General features: G+C 47.2%; 2 protein-coding genes across 5 annotated transcripts; one reads left to right on the plus strand and one right to left on the minus strand.

The window, feature by feature from the left end:
• Positions 1–10: 10 nt before the first annotated feature.
• Ybey (ybeY metalloendoribonuclease) lies at positions 11–5,529 on the plus strand. Its single transcript, XM_050142772.1, has 5 exons — positions 11–147; positions 657–909; positions 2,522–2,650; positions 4,299–4,367; positions 5,398–5,529. Exons 1-5 carry the CDS (start codon positions 11–13, stop codon positions 5,482–5,484), a joined length of 675 nt encoding a protein of 224 aa, XP_049998729.1. The 3' UTR covers positions 5,485–5,529.
• CUNH21orf58 (chromosome unknown C21orf58 homolog) lies at positions 933–19,748 on the minus strand. 4 transcript variants are annotated; one of them, XM_050142758.1, is made up of 9 exons: positions 19,632–19,748; positions 17,827–17,907; positions 16,881–16,917; positions 15,697–15,770; positions 14,697–14,864; positions 11,992–12,106; positions 9,633–9,748; positions 9,107–9,389; positions 5,933–6,080 (listed from the first exon to the last, which is right to left on the minus strand). In XM_050142758.1, exons 2-8 carry the CDS (start codon positions 17,884–17,886, stop codon positions 9,147–9,149), a joined length of 813 nt encoding a protein of 270 aa, XP_049998715.1. In that variant the 5' UTR covers positions 17,887–17,907; positions 19,632–19,748; the 3' UTR covers positions 5,933–6,080; positions 9,107–9,146. The 4 variants fall into 4 exon arrangements, with proteins under 4 accessions (XP_049998709.1, XP_049998715.1, XP_049998699.1 ...); XM_050142752.1 differs by lacking the exons at positions 5,933–6,080; positions 19,632–19,748 and adding an exon at positions 933–1,747 and having other exon boundaries at positions 17,827–18,099; XM_050142742.1 differs by lacking the exon at positions 19,632–19,748 and having other exon boundaries at positions 17,827–18,099.
• Between the last annotated feature and the right edge of the window lie 1,612 nt (positions 19,749–21,360).

Raw genomic sequence — 21,360 nt, forward strand, 5'->3', positions numbered from 1 at the left:
AGTCCCTTAGATGTGTGCGGCGGACGACAAATTCGTCGGACCGACTTCCGGCCCTCCGCATCCGCCTTCCGCTCTCTGGGGTGTGCTGCTATTGATCTTCCGGCAGGCGAGCTATCTAGTTCCCAGCTTCCCACGCTACCTGCTTCGGTAAGTGTGCGGCGATTTCTCCTTGTGCGGCGTAGAAACACCACGCTCGTGTGTGGATCCACCCTCCCAAGTGTCGGAGAGACCCTGGACCCACAGAGACCCCATCTTTTCACCCATACCTGGTCCTACACCATAGCAACTGCCCCAAACCGCCTTATTCCGCACACTGTGCCCAGCCTACCCTGTTTCATAGTTTCCTATGGTAAATGTAAATTCCCTGACAAGTGCCGATAAATTCCACCAAATAAAATTTTTGTTTGTCTGTTTTGGTTCGTTCGTTTGTTTCTCAGGACGGTATCTTTGTGTGACCCTGGCTGTCCTGGAACTAACTCTGTAGATCAGAGTTTGAAGTCAGAGATCCGCCTGCCTCTGTCTCCTGAGTGCTGGGATTAAAGGGGCGCGCCACCACCACCCAGCAATAAAATTGTTTTATTGTGAGTGTGTATGTATTTTTACATAGTTTACCACTTTCTAGAACTGATGGGTCTTTTCTTGAACTCTAACCACAGGTTCCTTCCAACCATTTTTAAGGGGCTGGATGTTCTTCCCAAAATGAGTTTGGTGATTAAAAATCTGCAGCGGGTGGTCCCCATCAGAAGAGTGCCACTTCGCAGCAGGATGGATGTGGTCAGGAGTGTTTTAGGAGTGAAGGATTTTGACCTGGGGATCATCTGTGTTGACAACAAGCGTATTCAGCACATTAATAGGATCTACAGGAAGAAAAGCGTCCCGACTGATGTGCTGTCTTTCCCATTCCATGAGGTAAAAAAATATGTTCCTCACGTGAAGCCCACCTTTCTTCTAGAACAGTTCCTGTTAGTTACAGATATGGTTTTGGAATTTTTCAAAAAATGCATTGACACCTGGCCTGGTATACATGCCTTTAATTCCATCTATTCAGGTGGCAGAGGCGACCACAGCTTTGTGAGTTCAAGGCCAGCCTTGGTCTACCTGGTTAGTTCAAGGCCAGACAGGACTACATAATAAGCCCCTGTCTGAGCCTTTAATACCAGCACTTGGGAGGCTGAAGCAGGTGGATCTCTGAGCTCAAAGCCAGGCTGGTCTACAGAGTGAGTTCTGGGACAGCCAGGCATATACAGAGAAACCCTATCTTGAAAAACTCCAAAACAAAAACCCTGTAGCAATCACGATTTTCTAGAGTCACAGAATGTATGGAATGAATCTCTTTGTGTTTGGGGTTGGGGGCATTTATTGTCATGGACTTACAGGCTGCAGTCCAACTAATCCAACAGTGGCTAGCCGTGAATGAAAATTCCAAGAATTTAGTAGTTGCCCACAAGGCTGGGTGTCTCCACAGTAGACGCTGGAATCCCGAAGAGGTAGGCTCCAAGGCCAGTGAAGGAGTGAGCGTGCTGATAGGGTGAGGACAAGCAGGCAAAGAAGAACAAAACCTTGCTTCTTCCACGACCTTATAGAGGCTTCCAGAAGATAGTGTGGCTTAGATTAAAGGTGTGTCTTCTCACTTAGTGATCAGGATTAAAATTGTGTGTCTTCGAGCCTCGAGATCTGGATCACAGGTGTTCCCTCCTTTCCGGGATTGTAGTTCAATCCAAATATAGTCAAGTTGACAACCAAGACTCTGTCTCAGAAACAAGCAAATAAAAACAAAAGAAGTGAAGCAATATGGCCTATGACCCAAGCTCGTTAAGTATGTCTGTCCCTAAACATCACAATTCCTCTAAGCAGGAGCTGCCTTCCTCCCTCTGTGCTCTCAGGGAATTCAAGTAAGGGCCTTTCAAATTATAAGTGTACCTCCGGTAGTGAATGCTTGGGTAGAAAAATGCACAGTAAAAAGTGGTAAACAGTTTCAACAGATACCTTGTGATAGCTACAAGTAGCTACATTACGTAAACACCTTTAACCCTTCGTTAGCCCCATAAATTGGAATGATCCTTTTGGAAAGCAAATTGAAAGTTAACAGTGTTACAAAGACTTAAAATGTGTATGTCATGATCTACCCATGTCACACCTACAGAAGAGAATCCAAAGAATGTAGAAGGTACAGTGCAACGTGATTTCCTAAGCAGGAAGAAAATAGAGGCAGACAAGTGGGAAAGAATGTAACTGTGTCCATATGCCAACTTAACGATACAGAATGTGAATTACTTTGGTAAGGATAAAAGAAATGGAATAATTCGATGAGATCAAAGCATATGAGGGCCATTGTGTGTGATAACTATGCAGTCCACCCTCTCGGCCTCTTTGATGGTATTTAGCCTCTATGGCATGGTTTGAGCATCTGAGCATCCATCTTGTGGTCAAGATTTCGATGTCCTCTGCTGGACAAGTGAGCCAAGTCCTTGTGGTTAGGCTACTGTTTGAAAGGCCTCCAACTCTGTTTCCTCATTTTCAGAATCTGAAAGCAGGGGAATTTCCTCAGCCACACTCACCAGATGACTATAATTTGGGAGATGTTTTTCTAGGTGTGGAGTATATCTTCCAGCAATGCAGAGAAAATGAAGATTTCTATGACATCCTAACGGTAAGTGGGGATGCAAAATGGCATATACTCACTAACAAAACTCAAGCCATAGAGAAGGCTGAGAGGGTACGATAGCATCCACAGGTACCATGGTATTATAGATTAGCAATTGTCAGCCCTGTTCCTACCTTCCCCTTTCTTGTATTTAGCCACTCCTTGCTGCTTAACTTTTTTTTTTTTTTCAAAAGAGATGTAGGCTCAGGCTGGAGGGATGGCTCAGTGATTAATAGGATGCACTGTTCTTCCAGAGAACCTGAGTTCTAGTCCCAGCACCCATGGGGTGTTTCACAGCTGCCTGTAACTCCAGCTCCAGGGAATCCAGTGTCCTCTTCTGGCCTCCCAGGGCATCTGTACTCATTTGCACATACACAGACACATACATACAATTTTAAAATAATAGATAGATAGAAAGAAAGAAAGAAAGAAAGAAAGAAAGAAAGAAAGATAGATAGATAGATGATAGATAGATAGATAGAAAGAAAGAAAGATGATAGATAGATAGATAGATAGATAGATAGATAGATAGATAGATAGATAGATAGATATGGAGTCACTACATTGCCCAGGCTGGTCTTGACCTCTTTGGTCCAATCAGTCCTTCCTTCAGCATCCTAGATCTGAGACTGCAACCATAAGCCACCCTTCACCCTTCCCTCCTGCTTAGTTCTAATTGGATAGCCAAGATTGCCCTGCCAGGGACAGTCAACTCTCTCTTTACCTGTGTGCAGTCCCAAGCAGTGATGCGCCACACTAATTAAATGAACTATGTAAAATGTTCCATATTATTTCATCTTACTTTTTTAAGATTTATTTATTATGTATATAGTGTTCTGCCTGCAGATCACATTATAGATGGTTGTGAGCCACCATGTGGTTGCTGGGAATTGAACTTAGTGTTATGCCTGTGCCAGAGATCACCAGGAGTCTGAGTTCATATGCAAAAGCAAAGAGCCTTTATTGCAAGCTTGAGCTTGGTCCCTCCGTTCGTTCTGACACAGCAGTTGGATCATTGAGCTCAGCTATGGCAGGGTTTTAAGAAGTAAAATATGAGGCAGGTAGGGGAATTCTGGATTCAGATGGGGCTTGAACTCCTAATTGGGCCAGAATGAGGTAACAGAAATCTAGTCAAACAGGGATTGGTACTGGCGTTGCTGTAGGGAAATTGGCAATCTATATACAGGTTAGGTAAGCTATTCTCAATGTTCTGGAGCATCTCGTACTTGTTTGTCTCAATTCTGATTGTTCCCCTGCAGGGTACAGTCTGTGGCTTTTCTTGGTTATTGTAATGATGAGGCCCAGTCCCAGTATTGTTACTCTGTAGCCTGTCACGGCCTCACTGATGTTAAGTTTGGCCTCTTCACTCAGGACTTCTGGAAGAACAGCCAGTGTCCTTAACCTCTGAGCCATCTCTCCAGCCCAAATGTTTCATTTTAGACAGAAGGGAACTAAGGTTGGAATGTAGCTCAGTGGTGAGCCCTTGCCTAGACAGGAGGGAACTGAGGTGTTTTAACTCCTGCACAGTGAAGCGACTAGCTGCCCCAGTGTCCTGGCACAGGATAACCCAGTCTTACAAGGGTAGTCTGTGAGCCACAAGGGGCAGCTTTCTGGTAGATCATCCCCTGAGCTGACTTCTCATTTGCTCCAACAGGTGACAGCCACACATGGACTCTGTCACCTTCTGGGCTTCACCCACAACTCTGAGGTCGAGTGGCAAAAGGTAGGGGCAATACCTGTGCAAGGGGCCATGTGCTATCCACAGATGTAACCCTAACTTCTAGGCATCCAGCCCCATGAACCCTATGACAAGAAGCAGGAACTATGGCTTCCATCCATCTGGCCTAAAAAAGATGAGGTAGTAGGTGGTAGTACACACCTTTAGTCCCAGCACTTGGGGGAGGGGAGGCAGAGGCAGGAGGATCTCTGTAAGTTCAAGGCCAGTCTGGTCTACAAAGCGAGTTCCAGGACTACCAGGGCTACAAAGGAAACCCTGTCTCAAAAGATAAAGATGACATACTGTTTTAAGTATCTGGTTCCTTATGATACTTATATAGTTCTCTGCTGAAAGAAGGCAGCTGGACAAACAGATTAAATGTTAAATTCCCTGAAGTGCTAGCTATGCTAGCTATTATTGGTGGGAGTCAAGAGATATTTAATGTTTAGAAAAACCTCACACATAGAAAAAAAAAGCTTTCCTCATCAGTTGGCTACAGGTAGTATGAAGTAATGGTTCCTTTGGGTTTTTTGTTTTTTTGTTTTGTTTTGTTTTTTGTTTTGTTTTGTTTTTTTGATGTCCTGGAACTGGAGATACAGTGGTTGTGAGCTGCCTGATGTGGATGCTGGGAGCTAAACCCAAGGCATCTGTAAGAGCAGCAAGTGCTCTTAACTGCTAGGCTCTCTCTCCAGCCCCATGGATGAACTGGTTCTTTCCTCAGTTAAAAGTAGACCACCTTCTGGCTCTGCTCCCACCCAGTCCTTTCTTTGCTCACCCCCTTGCTTCTCAACACTTCCCTGGTACTCTTGGGTATCCAAGCTTCTCCCCCAACCCTTTGAGGGTCCCCTCCCTGCTGTCCTTACTCCCTTGTAGCTCCTGTCCACCCATAGCTCTTTCAGTCTCTGTTCAGGTGTTGCCCGTAGACTTGTGTGGTGTTGGAGATGGGGGCCTCTGCAGGAGGTACAGGGAGGAGTGTGACTGGGGACAAGGGTCCCAGAAGTACCCTCTTATCAGCTTGTGTGCTGCTGTGTTCCAGATGTACAACCAGGAGAAACTGGTGCTGGAGGAACTGAATCGCTGCACCGGAGCCAGCCTCCAGCCCCTGACCAAGGGCCTCTACTAATGTTTCAATACTGTGAGCTAGAGACATTGATGGACGGAGTCCTGCCCCTCCAGAATGGATCTCTGCTGGTCATGCTGGCCTGGGTGACTTCGGCCCACATGGAAGCTCAATTCCATGAGTGGAAATTGGCTTCAGGAAGTACCAAGGAGGTGTCAAGTTGGCTCTTGCTCTGTTTAAAAAGCTATCTTAGAGCCAGGCGGTGGTAGTGCACACCTTTAATCCCAGCACTCGGGAGGCAGAGACAGGCAAATCTCTGTGAGTTCGAGGCCAGCAAGAAACCAAAAAAAAAAAAAAAGCTATCTTAATATGAGAGAAAGATCGTGTCAGAAATCATCATGAAGAAAGGAAACTGTGTGAGGTCTTTAATTGATGCTTTTAACAAAACAAGATTCTCTGGAACCACATCCTAAGGGACACTGAAAGATGGTTCTGTAGGAAGTGGATGTCACCACCCTGAAGCTCTTGGGAGTGTGTTGCATTGACTTGTTCATCCACATGGACATCACATCACTGTCTTCACTGTGTGGTAGCCAGGTCAGTCACAGGGAAGGTCCACACAGGGCTAACTGGCAACTCTGAATCATCTTGCCTCTGACCTGTAGGGTTCCAAGGATTCAAAAGTAGGGACCAGCTTTTTGGTGAGGAATGTAGCAAATGAGAGCTTACTTTAATACTTGAAAATAGCATCTGTAAAGGCAGGTGGAATATAACACTCCAGTGATCCCAACTACTAGAGAGGCCAAGACAAGAGAATTACAAGTTTGAGGCCAGCCTGAGCAACTCAGTGACATGTTGTCTCAAAATGGTAAAAAGGATGGGGGCTGGAGAGATGGCTCAGTGGTTAAGAGCATTGCCTGCTCTTCCAAAGGTCCTGAGTTCAATTCCCAGCAACCACATGGTGGCTCACAACCATCTGTAATGAGGTCTGGTGCCCTCTTCTGGCCTTCAGGCATACACGCAGAAAGAATATTGTATAGTAAATAAATAAATATTTTTAAAAAATGGTAAAAAGGAGATGGATGTTAACGGAAGAGTACTTGGCTAGTGTGCTCAAAACCTTGTGTTCAATCCACTGTCACAAATAATAAATCTTTAAAATCAAAACATTAAGCCAGGGGTGGTGGTGCACTCCAAGCTCTCAGGAAGCAGAGCTTGTGAGTGTAGACCGATATTGAGTTCCAGGACAGCCAGAGCCACATAATAAACCTTGTCTCAAAAAACAAACAAAAGCCATTAAAACAACTAGGAGGCTAGGCATGGTTAGACATACCTTTAGTCTCAGCACTTGATGTGGGATTTCCCTCTGTATGCTGTGAATATGTTTTATTACCATTGGTTAATGAATAAAGCTTTTTCTGCTTAGCACAGCAGAACCAGGAGGGAAATCCAAACGGATACAGAGAGAAAGTGGGCAGAGTCAGAGACGTCATGTAGGTGCCAAAGGAGATAGGTGCTGGATCCTTACCAGTAAGCCACAGCCTCATGCCGATACATAGATTAATAGAAACAGGTTAATTCAAGATGTAAGAGCTAGCTAAAACTATGCCTGAGTCATTGGTTGAACAGTGTTGTAATTAATACAGTTTCTGTGTGATTATTCAGGTCTGAGCAGTTGGGGAAACAAATGAGCAGTCTCCGCCTACAGATGGCACTACACGCTTTCAGAGGCCAGAGGCAGGTGAAGCTCACTGAATTTGATTAAGGTCAGCCTGGTCTACATGTAAGACCCTGTCTCAACAAACAAAGGAAACAGGCATGATTTTACATGTCTGAAACCCTAGCAGCAGCCAAGTTAAAACAGGATTGTAAGTTTGTTGTCAGCCTGGACTCAAAAACCAACCAAAACCAAAAAGGAAACCAATTTTACCAAAACAACAAAAGAGACACCAGAAAGTCAAGGAAGCATGCACACACGTGTGAAAAGAAATCTACCAGGACCAGGGTACAAATGGGACGGGGAAAGCGATCATCTCCCTCGAGGAGGCACGGGCCAGGCTGTTTGTGGCTTTTAGAAAAATTCCTTGTATACAGTGTATGAATCATCCTTATTTATTTGTTTATATATTTATTATTACTTGATTCTTTTTTATTATTATTTTTATTTTTCAAGACAGGATTTCTACCTTTGGAGCCTGTCCTGGAACTAGCTTTTGTAGACCAGTCTGTCTTCAAACTCACAGAGATCTGCCTGCCTCTGCTTCCCAGGTGCTGGGATTAAAGGCGTGCGCTACCACCGCCCGAATCCATCCACATTTACTCAGCCTGCAGGCCACACATGTTCACACCTTACACGTGTTTCTTGTTAGTTCTTAAGATTTTAACATTTTATGTGTATGAGTGTTTTACTTGGGTGTGTGTCTGTGTACCATGTGTTTGCCTGCTACCCATGGAAATAAGAAGAGGACATTAAAGCCCCTGGAACTGAGTTACAGACATTGAGTTGCCATGTGCTGGGAATTGAACCGGGGTTTTCTTCAAGAGCACCAAATGGCCTTAACTCTTAACCACTGAGCCATCTCTCCAGCACTTTCTTGTTTTCCGAAACAGGGTTTTTCTGTGCAACTCCGGCTATCCTGGAACTATGTAGACCAAGCTGGCCTCGAACTTAGTGATCTGCTTGCCTCTACCTCTCTAGTGCTGGGACTAAAGGTGTGTGCCACCATGCCCAGCTCCTTATTTTATTTTGAATTGCATTTAATCAGCGATGGTGTTGGAGTGTATGCACACCACAATGCAGCAGTGCAATGCGGTCGTAAGGCAAGAGTGACAGCCTGCAGAAGTTGGTCTTCGGTCCCCCCCCTCCCACCCACCATGTCCTGAGGCTAAAACTCAGTTATCAGACTTGACTGACAGCAAGCACCTTTAACTGCTATGCAACCTTGTTGACCCTGGATATTTGAAAAGAAAGCACATCACACATTCTTCAGCTTGCTTCTCTCACGTTGGAATGAAGTGATCATTCCAGGCATGATCATCAGGTCTTTCTCTTGGTTTGCGAGTGGGCAGGTGTAACACATCAAGGACATAACACAGGGCCTCACCCGTGTTCAGCAAGCTGCCTGCCACTGAGTTATGACTCCGGCCTCACTTTACTCTTACTGCAACCTTTCACAGGAATGTTAAAATGGGTTTGCAGCTGTAATGATGGATTCTGATCTGGAACTGTTTTTCTAACAAGTCTTTCATAATAAAATGTTTGTGTTTCCCCTGGGTGAGGCCTCAGTCTCCTAGCTTTCCCAGATGGCCATGGAGAGTAATCAAGCCTAGAAGACCATGATGCTTACTGAGACAGGCGAATGGCCTGACACACCTGGAAAGGCAGCATGGTTTCCAGTGCAGCTCAGTGAGAAAATCAAGGGTGTCGAATGAGGGGTGCTGTGGGACCTGGGCTGAGGTGAAGGACACTTTACGGGACCAGTCCTGCTGGACTGCCCAAAGATCTAAGACATAGCCTTCCCAGGGGTGACAGGCTCCACAGGCTTGACAACTGGTGCTGAGACCTGCAACTGACTTTTTTTTCTGGCTCCTTCCAATCTGCCACAGTGCATTGGTTTGACCACAGGATGCGTGTGCTTGTTGGCATACATGGAGGAGAGGTGGCCAGGCCCATCCTTCCACTTACCTGCTGCAAAACACTAGCTTTCTCCCTCCAGGCATACGTGCTACAGGTAGCTGGGATGGGAAGTAGTTGGCTCAGTCAGGTGGCTCACAGTGGGCAAGAAGCTGGCTGCATGTGGGAGGGCGGTAGCTGCCACCACTGGAGGCCACCCCGGATATCCTGAAGGGGCACCAGCTGTGGAGGCAGCCTGCAGCTGGGCAGGGGGTGCATAGTGGTGATGGTGGTGCACAGGGGGTGGCTTCTGCTTTTCAGCTCGCAAGACTCCATGGTGCGCCCATCGTGGGTCCTGGCAGAGTACACAGCCAAGTCAGGACGGCAGCATCCTTTCCCTATGCCTGGGCCCAGATTGGTGAGAAGGGCAGCAGACTGTGATGGGAGTACACCCTGGGCTTAGGGTTCTCTGTGCCCCAGCTACCTCACCTGCTCCCCATCACCTTCATCACATACCCACAAGCCAGAGATGTGTGCACAGGTACCCAGGAGCTACCCTGCCCCCAGCCAATGACTGAATCTCAGCCCCCAAACCTACCTGGAGGGTAGCGGCACGTGGCCCTGTGGGTCCAGGGGGCAGGGCTTTGAGCATCATGTTCTGCATGAGGATCTGGTGCATCTGTGCATTCTGCATTAGCATCATCTCCACCATGTCTGAAAGGAGAGTCAGGGCTTATTCATATGTTGGTGCCTGATGATAGTCTCTGCTCTGAAACTGACTGCTCCTTGTGTTTGTTAAAAACAGGCACCAGACGGTGGTGGCACATGCCTTTAATCCCAAAAATCAGGGGGCAGAGGCAGGTTGATCTCTGTGATTTTGAGGCCAGCCTGGTCTACAGAGCAAGTTTCAAGATAGGCTCCAAAGCTACACAGAGAAACCCTGTCTTGAAAAAGAAAAAAAAAACACAACTCTTACTGGGCAGTGATGGAGCATACCTTTAATCCCAGCACTTGGGAGGCAGAGGCAGGCAGATCTCTGTGAGTTCAAAGCTAGCCTGGTCTATAAGAGCTAGTTCCAGGACAGTCAGAGTTACCCAGAGAAACACTGTCTCAGTAAAACAAACAAACAATTTAAAAAAAACCCTCTTAATTGTTCTTAATCGTTTGCTGTAGTCTACAGTGCCATTTTATTCACACCACTGTGGCGTGCATCTGTGGTCGTTTGAATATAATTGGCTACCATAAGCTCCATTATTAGGTGTGGCCTTGTTGAAGTAGGTATGGCCTTGGAGGAAGTGTGTCACTGTGGGGGGCGGGCTTTGAGGTCTCCTATGATCAAGATACAGCCTAGTTCAGATCATGTCCTGTTGCTTGTGGGATCAAGATGTAGCTTTCTCCACTTTCAGCTCCTTCTCCAGCACCATGTCAGCTTGTATGACACTATGTCCCACTATGATGATAAACAGACTAAACCTCTGAAACTATAAGACACTCCATTAAATGTGTTCCTTTATAAGAGTTGCTGTGGTCTGCTGGGTGGTGGTGGCGCACACCTTTAATCCCAGCATTCAAGAAGCAGAGATAACCGTCTGCAATTCCAGTTCTGGGAGCCTCTGAGAGCAATACATGACCACGGTACACTGTTGATATACACACTGGTAAAAAACACGCAGACACAAAATAAAAATCCTTTCAAAAAAATGCTTAGGAAGTGTCAGGTCTCAACTCCTCTAAAAGACAATCTGGGCTCAATTCAATCTGGCCTTTGACTAATGCTGAACACTCAGCATTCCTCACAAACCTTGTGAAGTGGGCTTCTGTTTGCCTGGAAAAGCCGTTTCTTACCTGCTCCTACAGCCCCCAGCCTCCAGAAAAGGCATCTAATCCTCTGTTAGTTCATACAAGCCTCCAACAGATCAAAGCCCGACAGAAGCAGAAAGTAAACAACTCACAAGTCTCAGGAAGTCTTCAAAATGTGCTAGATACACCAAGTACCTCCTTCCACAGTTACGTGAGCAGTAAGGACTGCTGAGGAGCTCAGACCAGCCAAGCTGCCCGGAAGAGACTCTTTGACCTACTGATTTCTAGAGCTCTGGGATCCAAGCATGCTTTCATGAGTCATTACCCACCCTGGGATGAACTTTTGGTGATCTGGCTGTCCTTTTAGCTGTCTGTAAGTAACTCCAATAAACTCACTGATTCATCAAGTTGGACTTTAGTGGTATTGTTACTTTTGTCTGTTACTGGTTCTCCTTCTGGTGTGAATAGATATTTCTGTTGCACCTCACCAGGAAAAGTATCACACAACACCTACTTACAAAAATACTTTTCTGTAGTGATATTTTATATGTATTTTAATAAATAAAGCTTGCCTGAAGATCAGAGAGTTAAAAAAAAGCCCCGCTGGTCAGCCTTACAGACAGGCAGTGTTGACACACATCTTTAATCCCAGTAACCACACTAGTTTGCCACAGAAACCAGGTGGTAGTGGTGCACGCCTTCAATCCCAGCCCTAGAGAGGAATATAAGATGGGAGGGGGCAGCTCTCACACACAGTCTCATTCTGAGATTCCTGGAGGCAGGATCGCCATTTCAGACTGAGGTAGAGGGAAGAGCCAATGACTGGCTGTTTTGTTTTTCTGACCTTTAGGTTGGACCCCAGAATCTGTCTCTGGGTTTTTATTAACCGTGCTACACTTTTCCTTTCAGTGTATAATTTCATAAACCTAAAGTAATAGCAAGGGGCTGGAGAGATGGCTCAGTGGTTAAGAGCACTGGCTGCTCTTCCAGAGGTCCTGAGTTCAATTCCCAGTAACCACATGGTGGCTCACAACCATCTGTAATGAGATCTGGTGCCCTTTTCTGGCATGCAGGCATACATGGAGGCAGAATGTTATATACATAATAAATAAATATTAAAAAAAATAAAGTAATAGCGATGTAGAACACATACGCACCTTCCTTGATACTTCCCGATCTTTGAGTGGGAAAGGCCTGAGGGGGAGAAATCTGTGCAATCAGTGGCTGCTGCTGGGGTAGCTGCTGAATGATGGTGGCAGGAGGCTGCGGGACCTAAGAAGGCCAGTTGGTTAGCTGTGTGAACGTACAAACTTCACAAGGCTCCTCCATCCATCCATCTGCACACTTAACTAACTATCCATCCACCCAGTCAGTTATCAGTCTACACACCCCTTCCATCCATCTGTCCTCCTACCCATCCATCCCATCCACCCATCCCCCATCTATCATCCATCTGAGGAGAAATTTAAATGATTAACACTGTAAGTTAAACAATAGAATAGAAAAATTTTTACATTTGGTTAGGACTTGTTTTTTATATTTATTTGTTTGTTTGTTTGTTTATTTATTATGTATACAATATTCTGTCTGTGTGTATGCCTGCAGGCCAGAAGAGGGCACCAGACCCCATTACTGATGGTTGTGAGCCACCAAGTGGTTGCTGGGAATTGAACTCAGGACCTTTGGAAGAGCCGGTAATGCTCTTAACCTCTGAGCCATCTTGCCAGCCCCCTGTTTTCTTTTCTTTTGTTTTTGAGACCAGGTCACGCTGTGTGGCTCCACCTGGCATAGAATTCACCAAGTAGACCAGACTGGCCTTGAACTCTTACTGGTCTTCCTGCCTCTGACTACAGAGTATAAGATGTAAATACATACCACCGCATCCAGCATATACATGATATTTTTAATGATTCTCATATTTCCTACCTTCAGGAAGGTAGTTAATGCCTGCTTAATTTTGCTTTAATAGATTTAACATTTGATGTGTCCAGTCTGTTAACATTTATGCATTTTAAGAGGAGTATGATTGAATTTCAGGTGTAGAGAGTCTAGGGGTAAACCTGCTTGATGAAAGTCGGGTGTTCACAAGTCTCTTCCAGTGGCTGGTCTATAGTAGTGCCATTCCCAACTTTGTTGATTGCTACAGCTCTCCATACAAAGGACAGGAATGTCAACCTTGTGTGTGAGCTCTTAGCCTCTGGTTTCTCTTCTGAGTGAAGTAAATAAGTAGCAATTTCAAGCAAACACCAGAGAGAATTGTTTACTCCTCTTGCAAGTCTAGAATGAACTTGCCTCTTCTTTCTATTCAGAGTCAGTGGACTAGACCAGACTTGGGAGTTCTCGCCCCAGAGATGTAGTGAATTAGGGCTCATGGGCCACGTGGGCTCAGTTGTTAAAAATGAGAGCAGCCACAGACGGACATCAACATGCATCCTAACCCGTGACTTTTTCATGAAAATCGAACTGTGTCTTCCTGTGTTACAAAGTGTTTTTCCTCTATTTGCCTGTAGACATGTGAGAACATGAAACCAACAGGTGGTGGCGCATGGTTTTAATCTCAGCACTTGGAAGGCAGGGCCAGGAGGCATGGTCTATACAGTGAGGTCAGCCTGAGTGAGTTCCGGTCAGCCAAGGATACACAGTGAGACCGACCCTGTCTGTGTGTGTGTGCGTGTGTGTGTGTGTGTGTGTGTGTGTGTGTCTGTCTGTCTGTGATATTTTGAGACAGGGTTTCTTTGTAGATTTGGAGCCCATCCTGGAATTAGCTCTTATAGACCAAGCTGACCTCGAACTCAGAGATCCGCCTGCCTCTGCCTCCCGAGTGCTGGGATTAAAGGAGATGTTCCTGACAGCCGGTAGAAACACAGGCTGGAACATCTGGAACCTGGGTACGGATGGCTCACCAGCAAAGGGAGTTCTGTGGGATCCATTCCCCCTGCTAAGTGCTGCTGCCAGTTTTCCTGCCCATAGGGAAGATGTCTTCCAGGTCACTAGCATGTCTGGAACGTTTTCTCCTGTGCCTATTCTCCTCATTCCTGCATTCCCTCATACTGATCCCAAACAAAGGCCTCACTCACCTGGCCTCTTAACCCCTCTGCTTAAGAATATTCTTTCTGAGCCAGCGAGATGCTTAGTAGATAAAGGTACTCACCAAGAGGCTTGGCGACTTGGCTTTGATCCCCAGAACCCATATCACAGTGGAAGGACAAAACCCATTCCACAGTATTGTACATATGCACTGTGGTGCGTGTGCCCCATTTTTGCATTACACACACACACTAATAATACATACAATTAAAAAATAGCTATCATTTGCTTAAGATGGTTGAGTTTCTTTTGCTTGTGACTCAGAATGCTTTGTGGGCACCACACAGAATGGTATATTCTGTTGTTTGTAGCTCTGTCCCTAAGCCAGGGTCTCAAACATCCCGAGTCACTGAGAAGTATCAAAAGGCTGTGAATTCAGGGCCCACTGGGGCTAAACTCCCCCAGTTCTTACAATGCAGCTGTTATGTAAGTCTAGTAGGAGGCGAGTCTGTCCTGAGAGGGTAGCCATCCCCAGGCCAGTCCTCCATGTCTTTCCCTGAGCCACCCCATGGTGCCATGGGCAGCAAATGAAGCTGCTATTGGCTCTGAACAGTGAGCCTCTCCAGAGCACTGGCATCCTGCTGGGACCCCCTGGAAAAGACATGTGAGAATCCTAGGCCTCCTTCCCTGGACGTTGGAGGGAAGAGAGAGAATTACCTCTGGCCTCCCTGACTGGATGGCCTGCGGGCAACACAGTGTACTTCTGCATTGCTCTGAAGTCTCAGTTCTGACCCTCCTACCCCTGCTAGAAGCTGCTGTGACCCAGGAGTCCTACCGGGTGCTGGATAATCCTTGGTGGCTCTGGGGGTCGGGGCAAAAGCGGAGAGGCAGCAGGGAAGACATCCACGGGAGGCACCTCTGGGTTCAGGGCTGGCGCCATGGTTCTTTCCTGTGCCCTCCTCCAGGCGTGGACTGGGGAGTGCTCATTCACCAACTGCTGTTCCTAAAAGATCGGCAGCCTGTTGGTTATAAAGCCACCAGCAGAGACCTATGAACCTCACTGGGTGAACAGGCTCTCACTAGTGTGGTTTTCCCATCCTCATCCCTGCCAGGGACTATGGCACCCAAATGTTCAGTGTAGACCCTGGAATTAGGGATCTCTTTGTCTCTCTTCTCAATGTGACCATAATGAATAAATCATTTTTTCTGCTTTCCACTGATAATTTGACTTTTAATTGGCTTATTGAGAATGAATGGCCAAGCTGAACTTGGGACACAGGTTGTGACCCCAAGTTCAATAATACTTCCTTGGTAAATATTTGGAAATTCTGCTTCTCTTAGCATATACCAAATACTTGTAATGAGTTTCTGGTGGTTGCTGTTTCCCAGCCAACAGTCTAATGGTTCTTCATGCATTTTGGCATCTGCCCAATGCAGAAAGAGCAAACCTCTTGTCTAAGGGGATTGTGGGGATAACACCCACACAGATGCTTCTAGGCACGGTCACTTCTTGCTGCTGGCCAGTTTAGTTTATGTGAGCTCCACGTCCTATGGCCATGGACCTTGGCTCATTGCCTGCTCTGTGGCAGTGGCCTAAGAGTTTCTAAGCTCACATACTGCCTATACCTGACCCTTTACCTTCTCTAATTTCCTCGGGGAAGTGATGGGCTGGGAGTGTTAGTCTCTTAATGCTCACCGTTCAGTTACCAGCCCCCAGTGTGTAAACGTTAGCTAATTGATCTCAGGAGTGCAGACAAGCGTTAATTGGAGTCTCTGAGCCGGTGTATTAGCCCATGGAGAGTCAGGCCCAGGCTTGGCTGAGGGTGCAGGCCTACCCAGAGTCTCTGTAGAAGGTCCTTCCTTCTCCTCAAAGCATTCTGCAGGGCAGTGTCTGGCTTTTCCTGTTGTCCTGGGTGGAGAAGGCACACATCACTGAGAAATATCCTGGCTGCTGGTTCTGGCAGAGTGCACCAACTTCCCTGCACCCTAGGGTTCAGAGTAGCCTGGAGCCTCCTGAGCTCAGGTCTGTCATAAACATCCATCCCAAAGAAGGAGGGACCAGGGCTAGGGCAGGGAGAGAAGGGCTGTAGTAGAGAGGGGAGGGCTTGGTTAGAGTCAGCCCAGAGGATTTTCTTGGTTCTGAAAGGCACTGAAAGTCCAGTAGACCAGATCTCTCTCAGTGCTCCGGCACTCCTGGATTGCAGGAGGCCTCCAAAGGCCCAGCTATACCTGCATAGCCCTGATCCTAAGCTGTATGGAAGCATGCTCGCCAACGTGGGGGAGAGGGTCTTACTCCAGAGAAAGCTCTGAAAGGGGTCGGCTTGCCCTGACATTCTACTGGAACTGGGATATTTGTGATGCCAGGGCTGGCTTCTCTGGAAGCTTTACCTGGGATGCCCTCTGGCACATTTGTGGCCATTGGGTTGTGTGTAGGTCCCCTGGATCATGTTGGCCTGGTTTGCCATTTTTCATCTAGATTTGAGGCTCCCAGGTTCAGCTAGCTGCCCTCAGTGTTCCTGGAGTTACCTAGAGCCATGAATACTCCATGTTCTAAAGAATAAGATATGCTCCTCTAGCCTCGGATCCCCATTCAGATGTCCATAAACCTATATTCTGGTCCCAGGTGTTGAGAAGGATAAGACAGAGGCTCTGCCCATCCCTGGAATTAGGGCAATATGAGTCTGAATTGATTAGACAATTTCTGCACTGAGTAATCTGAGGTTTGTTGCCTGACCTTTCTGTGCCCACATTTTCCTAAGTACAAGATACATTCTCTCTAAGAGCCAGCTGGCTAAGGGTGCAGCATGTGTGCATGTTAGTGTGGGTATATTTGTGCATGTGTTCATGTGTGTTTGTGCATGTGTGTGTGTGTTTGCACATGTGTTTGTGCATGTGTGTTTGTGAATGCATGTATGTTGTTTTACAGGTAAAAACAAAAGCCAGGGCCTGCTCTGCCTGCCACTCTTCTGGTCAGTTCTCCTTCCTACCTGTATGTGCCCAAGCGTCTTAGAACACTTACCTGCTCTGTCCATGCTTTCTCGTTCCTGTTCCAGCATCTGTGAGGAAGAATCTGTGATGGGGACTTGGCTCCAGGTTGGTGAGTGGAGTTTGCACGGCCAACCTGCCTATGCAACTGATATTCCAAAAGCTCTAGGGGTGGTCAGCACCCAAAAGGAAGTACGGAGGGCAAGAAGCACTTTTCAAGTGGGTAGATGGAGCAAGGGTCACCATTCTCTTAAGGATTCTTCTGGTCGTGTTCTCGAACATAATGTATGCTAGCCATCTTAAACCCAAAGGGGATACCCTGAGGGGCCCCAACGGATGATCTGATGAGATACAAGTAGAGCATCATGATACACAACAAGGGGTACAGTGATGGACCCCATGGAGTTTCCCTGCTGGGACCCAAAGGGGACACTCTGGTGGGTCCCAAGAGGGAACTTTTAGGGATCCCAAGGGTTACCCTGAAGGGCCCCAAGAGGGATACTCCAGACAGATTTCTGAGTAGCAAACCCTTGCAGAGACTACCCTTGGTTTGTATCCAGGGCCACTGGGGCCTTGAACTAGGGGTTCCAGGATTGGTAATAGGTAGGAAGTAGAAGAGGAACAATGCAGGCAGAGCATATGGAGAAGCTGCCCATGGCAGCATGAATGCCCATGGGCCCTATGCATCATTGCTTGCTAGGACAGGCATGTTGGTCACGGATCACTCAGAATGTCATAGATGGTTGAGAAGGTAGAGAAGACTGGGCACGACCAGGTTTTTCCCAACCAGGATGTTGGTTGCATCTCCATAGGAAGCAGTCAGCATCCCTTTAAACACGAGCCTGTAGGTACAGGAGTTTTATAGGGATGTGTCCCAGAAGTATGCTTGCTAGTAGGTACAGTCTGCCTCCGGCCTTTGAGGCAGGAGATTAGAGCGGAACTACGGGTTAGAGCACAGCAGTGGGTAGGCTCTGTCTTACCTGTTCCAGGAGTCGCAACGTCAGCCGGGTCATCTGATCGGCACTTGAGGAGTCCAGCATCCTAACAACTGTGTAAGAGGTCTGCAGAGGAATAGAAATAGAAGGCTGAGGTCCCACCTGCCTAGGCCCTTGCTTACCTGCAGCAGAGAACCCCCTCAGGGGTCATGGTGCTGCAAGACAAGAGAAAATAGGAAAGTGACCGGCCCCTCCCTGGACTCCAGTGCCAGAGCCCGCTCTGGAGTTATGACAGTTGCCAGCCTGTGAAAAGGAGGTCTTGGGTTGCCAGGATGGGTTCTGTGTCCAGTAAATGTGTTGCCTGTAAACATTGATTCACAGGCGTGGCCAGGCACAAACAGATCAGTAGGGAGGTAAAGAGCTAGGGGGCAGGCTTTAGATGGTGCCAGACACCACTTACCCAGGGAAATAGAGCAGAGGGATGAGTGGAGGGATGAATGAGTGGAGGTCTCCCCGGCTCCCCTAGACCCACACCCCCCGCTGTGGTCAACCCCTGCTGCTCTGCTCTAATCTCCTGCCGGCCTGCCTGCAGACTGCCAGGAGTTCCTGCTCTCAGAGCAAGCCTTTCCCCAGAGTCTGGCTTCATGTGAAGAGCTATGACTTCTTGTTGGCTTTTTTTCTGCAATGTAGTACCAACGAGGTTCTAGCAGTTTCTAAAGTCGGCAGACAGGCTCTACCTACCAGCAAGTGTTCTTGTGGTGCACAGCCCTAGAAAGCTGCCCTGGTGACACTCTTGTCCTTACCTGGAACCTTCAAAGCAAAAAGGCAGAGTGGCCGGACACCCAGGAGGACCATAGGAAAGGAGCTCCCTGGGGGTCTCAGGAAATTTATTTGTGGCAGAGACTTTGGCCAGAGAGGGGTCAAGTGCACCTCCTAAGGGGACACCAGGCCAGAGGGTGCGCTGGCATAGAGGATGCAGACAAGAATAAGGAAAAGGAAGTCACATATGGGAACGGAGGTTCTGAACCAAACGGGATGTAAGTCCGTGCCTCTGCTTGAGAAAGGAGATGAAGCTGGGCCACAGCAGGGGCTAACTACGAACCTAAGAGACAACCAGGTAACTTTGGAAACTGCATCAGATTGCAGGAGAGTTAGAGGATAGCAAAGGCAGGCTCCCCGACATGGTGGCTTCTTTTCCCAGAAGACATTGCTAGAAGAAACAGCAAGGCATATGAGTGGGTATCATAAACAGGACCAGTAAGGGAAAAGGGACACTATCCTCAGTTGGGACGTCTGTGATGTGATGTTTTCTCTCAGTTTGACTTGGCTTGTAGCTTTCTGGGAGTTGGTGCCTTTCTTATGACGTTGTACCACTTTCCCCTGCAAGGCTGGCCCTAGAAGCAGCTAACCCGTTTCTCTATTGCAAAATGCCTTCCTGGACCGGCCTCTTTGGTAGGCAGTTGCTAGGCACAGTAAATGTTTACAGGGTAGGGAGCCACGTCCAATGCCTGGGATAACATCCATGTAACTTGCTTCAGTAGCTTTTAATACTAAAAATAAATTGAAATAAGATCCGAGTGCGAAGCTTGCGGGGCTTCTTTCGCGTGTCTGTGTAAAGGACTTTCTGCGGATGTTGGCTTGGGTGAACTGGGCACATGCTCCCCTACTGCCCTCTGTAAATAGATAAAAATAACATTAAAACTCGAGATTCAGGTCTGACTCAGGGCTTTGGTTGCTCTTGGGAAATCTGATCTTGCTATCCTTCCAGCCCCTTCTCCTAAAGAGCCTACCCTTGCATTTGCACAAAACACCCGACTCCGAATCGGGGAAGTCAAGAGGATTCCACTCACCAAAGGGGACGGCGATTTGGCCCAGGGAGGAGTACTTCTCTGTGGCTTCGGTTCCCAAAGCTCCTGAAGTTTTGTTTATGATGTCGTCACTTAGGTGCAGGGCTTCCCCTACAGCTGTCTGACAAGTCTGTTGGTGGAGTGTCACTCACCACTGTGAGTCCAGGGAAGGAATTGTTTCTGCTTTTGTCTGAGAGCAGGGAGCAAACCCAACCGTGCAAACTTCCACAACAAGCCATGTTCAGCTGGAGGTGTGGGACAAGTAAACTGAGCAGAAAGTACCCCAAATCCCACTGATCTATTTGCAAGAAGGCGTTCAATGCGTTAAGGGAGTGGGGTTTATCTGAAGACATGGGAGAGGAAACTGCTCAGGCCTGTCCTCCTGTGCTCCATCTTTCTTCCCAGGTCATCTAGCTGCGGACATACAGGGGCTGTGATCCTACTAGCATCACCTGGTAGGGCTGCAGCATGGTTAAGTTTTGGGGGTGTCCACTTTTTCCCTCACGAGGAAACCACCAAGAGGTACTGAAATAGCTTAAGAAAGGTCAGGCTGCTCAGGCTCCACAATTCCTACCCTAGGAGCTACACTTGCCAATAAACAAAAGGCTTCTCATTCCTCTTTACATAGAGTTTTGCAACACCCAAAGGGCCCTCCGTCCCTGCCGAGATATGGTCCTGATTGTTAGGAATATTTTTTAATGCAAGCTCTCTGCCGACGCAAAATAATTGGGAAATCAAGCCAAATCAAACCAGATTAAAAGATATCCAAGTTTAATTAGACAGCTGTGCTCCCGGGAGGCCCGGAGAGGAACGGAAAGTCACCAACGCGACCACTACGGGAGAGGAAAAGGGAAGACCACGTGTTTATTTTCTGGGGAGCAGTTAAAATAGTGTATGGGAGTGGTCTTGACCTTTCCTGGGGAGGGGTCAAGGTTCAAGCGGCACAGGGGAGGTGCCTCCAAAGATGGAGGCTGGAGGCTGGGATTTACACTGAGGTGTGAAAACAGTTTGGAGGTGTAGCCTCACATGATGTTTACAGGTTACTTGTAAAGGCCCCCCCTTCCCCCCAGCTGCACAAGGGTGGTTACAGAATTTTGAATTTAAAAGCCTTATGCTCCTTTGTGTCCAGTCCAAGGGTCCCAGACACGAGCCTGTCCTGGTGAGCCAGCCAGAGGACTCAATATTTACTGTCAGTTGGCTTCATAAAGCATGGTGATCTGTAATTTCCTCTAGTGGCTTATTTTGGTACAATGCTCAGTGTTTTCTGTTTCCCGTTTGCTACTCCCGCCCATCCTATTCACAGCCTCTGTGTGTGCGCGTGCATGTGGCATGTGCATGCGTGTGCGTGTGTGTGTGTGTGTGTGTGTGTGTGTGATTCACAAGGAAAGGTTTTAATGAAATGAAAAGCATCTACAGAAGTATACATGATTACAGAGAAAGGCATCAATTACAAAAGAAAGGCATCAATTAAGGGGTTCTCAAATGTCCTTCCTTTGCAGATTTAAAGGACGGGAATGAAGCCTCATTTCTGTCTTCCCAGCACAGTGGACTAGAAGGAACATTTCCTTCATTGTTAGTACTAGTCTTTCAGTCAGTTGAGCATATTTGCTCAGTTTTTTTAAATATATTTATTTATTAAAGATTTCTGTCTCTTCCCCACCGCCGCCTCCCCTTTCCCTCCCCCTGCCCCAATCAAGTCCCTCTCCCTCATCAGCCCAAAGAGCAATCAGGG

The sequence above is a fragment of the Alexandromys fortis genome, unplaced genomic scaffold, assembly GCF_014885135.2.
Source record: "Alexandromys fortis isolate MF-2015 unplaced genomic scaffold, M_Fortis_MF-2015_v1.1 scaffold_9, whole genome shotgun sequence".
Taxonomy (NCBI): Eukaryota; Metazoa; Chordata; class Mammalia; order Rodentia; family Cricetidae; genus Alexandromys; species Alexandromys fortis.

What these genes read in the sequence shown, in the direction of transcription:
- Ybey (XM_050142772.1), top strand. Translation starts at nt 11, where the DNA reads ATGTGTGCGGCGGACGACAAATTCGTCGGACCGACTTCCGGCCCTCCG. An exon ending in ATTTCTATGACATCCTAACG is followed by an intron (nt 2,651 to 4,298) that starts GTAAGTGGGGAT and finishes TTGCTCCAACAG; the next exon opens with GTGACAGCCACACATGGACT. An exon ending in CTGAGGTCGAGTGGCAAAAG is followed by an intron (nt 4,368 to 5,397) that starts GTAGGGGCAATA and finishes GCTGTGTTCCAG; the next exon opens with ATGTACAACCAGGAGAAACT.
- CUNH21orf58 (XM_050142752.1), bottom strand. Translation starts at nt 17,886, where the DNA reads ATGCTGGACTCCTCAAGTGCCGATCAGATGACCCGGCTGACGTTGCGA. An exon ending in CGTTGCGACTCCTGGAACAG is followed by an intron (nt 16,918 to 17,826) that starts GTAAGACAGAGC and finishes TCTTCCTCACAG; the next exon opens with ATGCTGGAACAGGAACGAGA. An exon ending in ACCTTCTACAGAGACTCTGG is followed by an intron (nt 14,865 to 15,696) that starts GTAGGCCTGCAC and finishes CCGATCTTTTAG; the next exon opens with GAACAGCAGTTGGTGAATGA.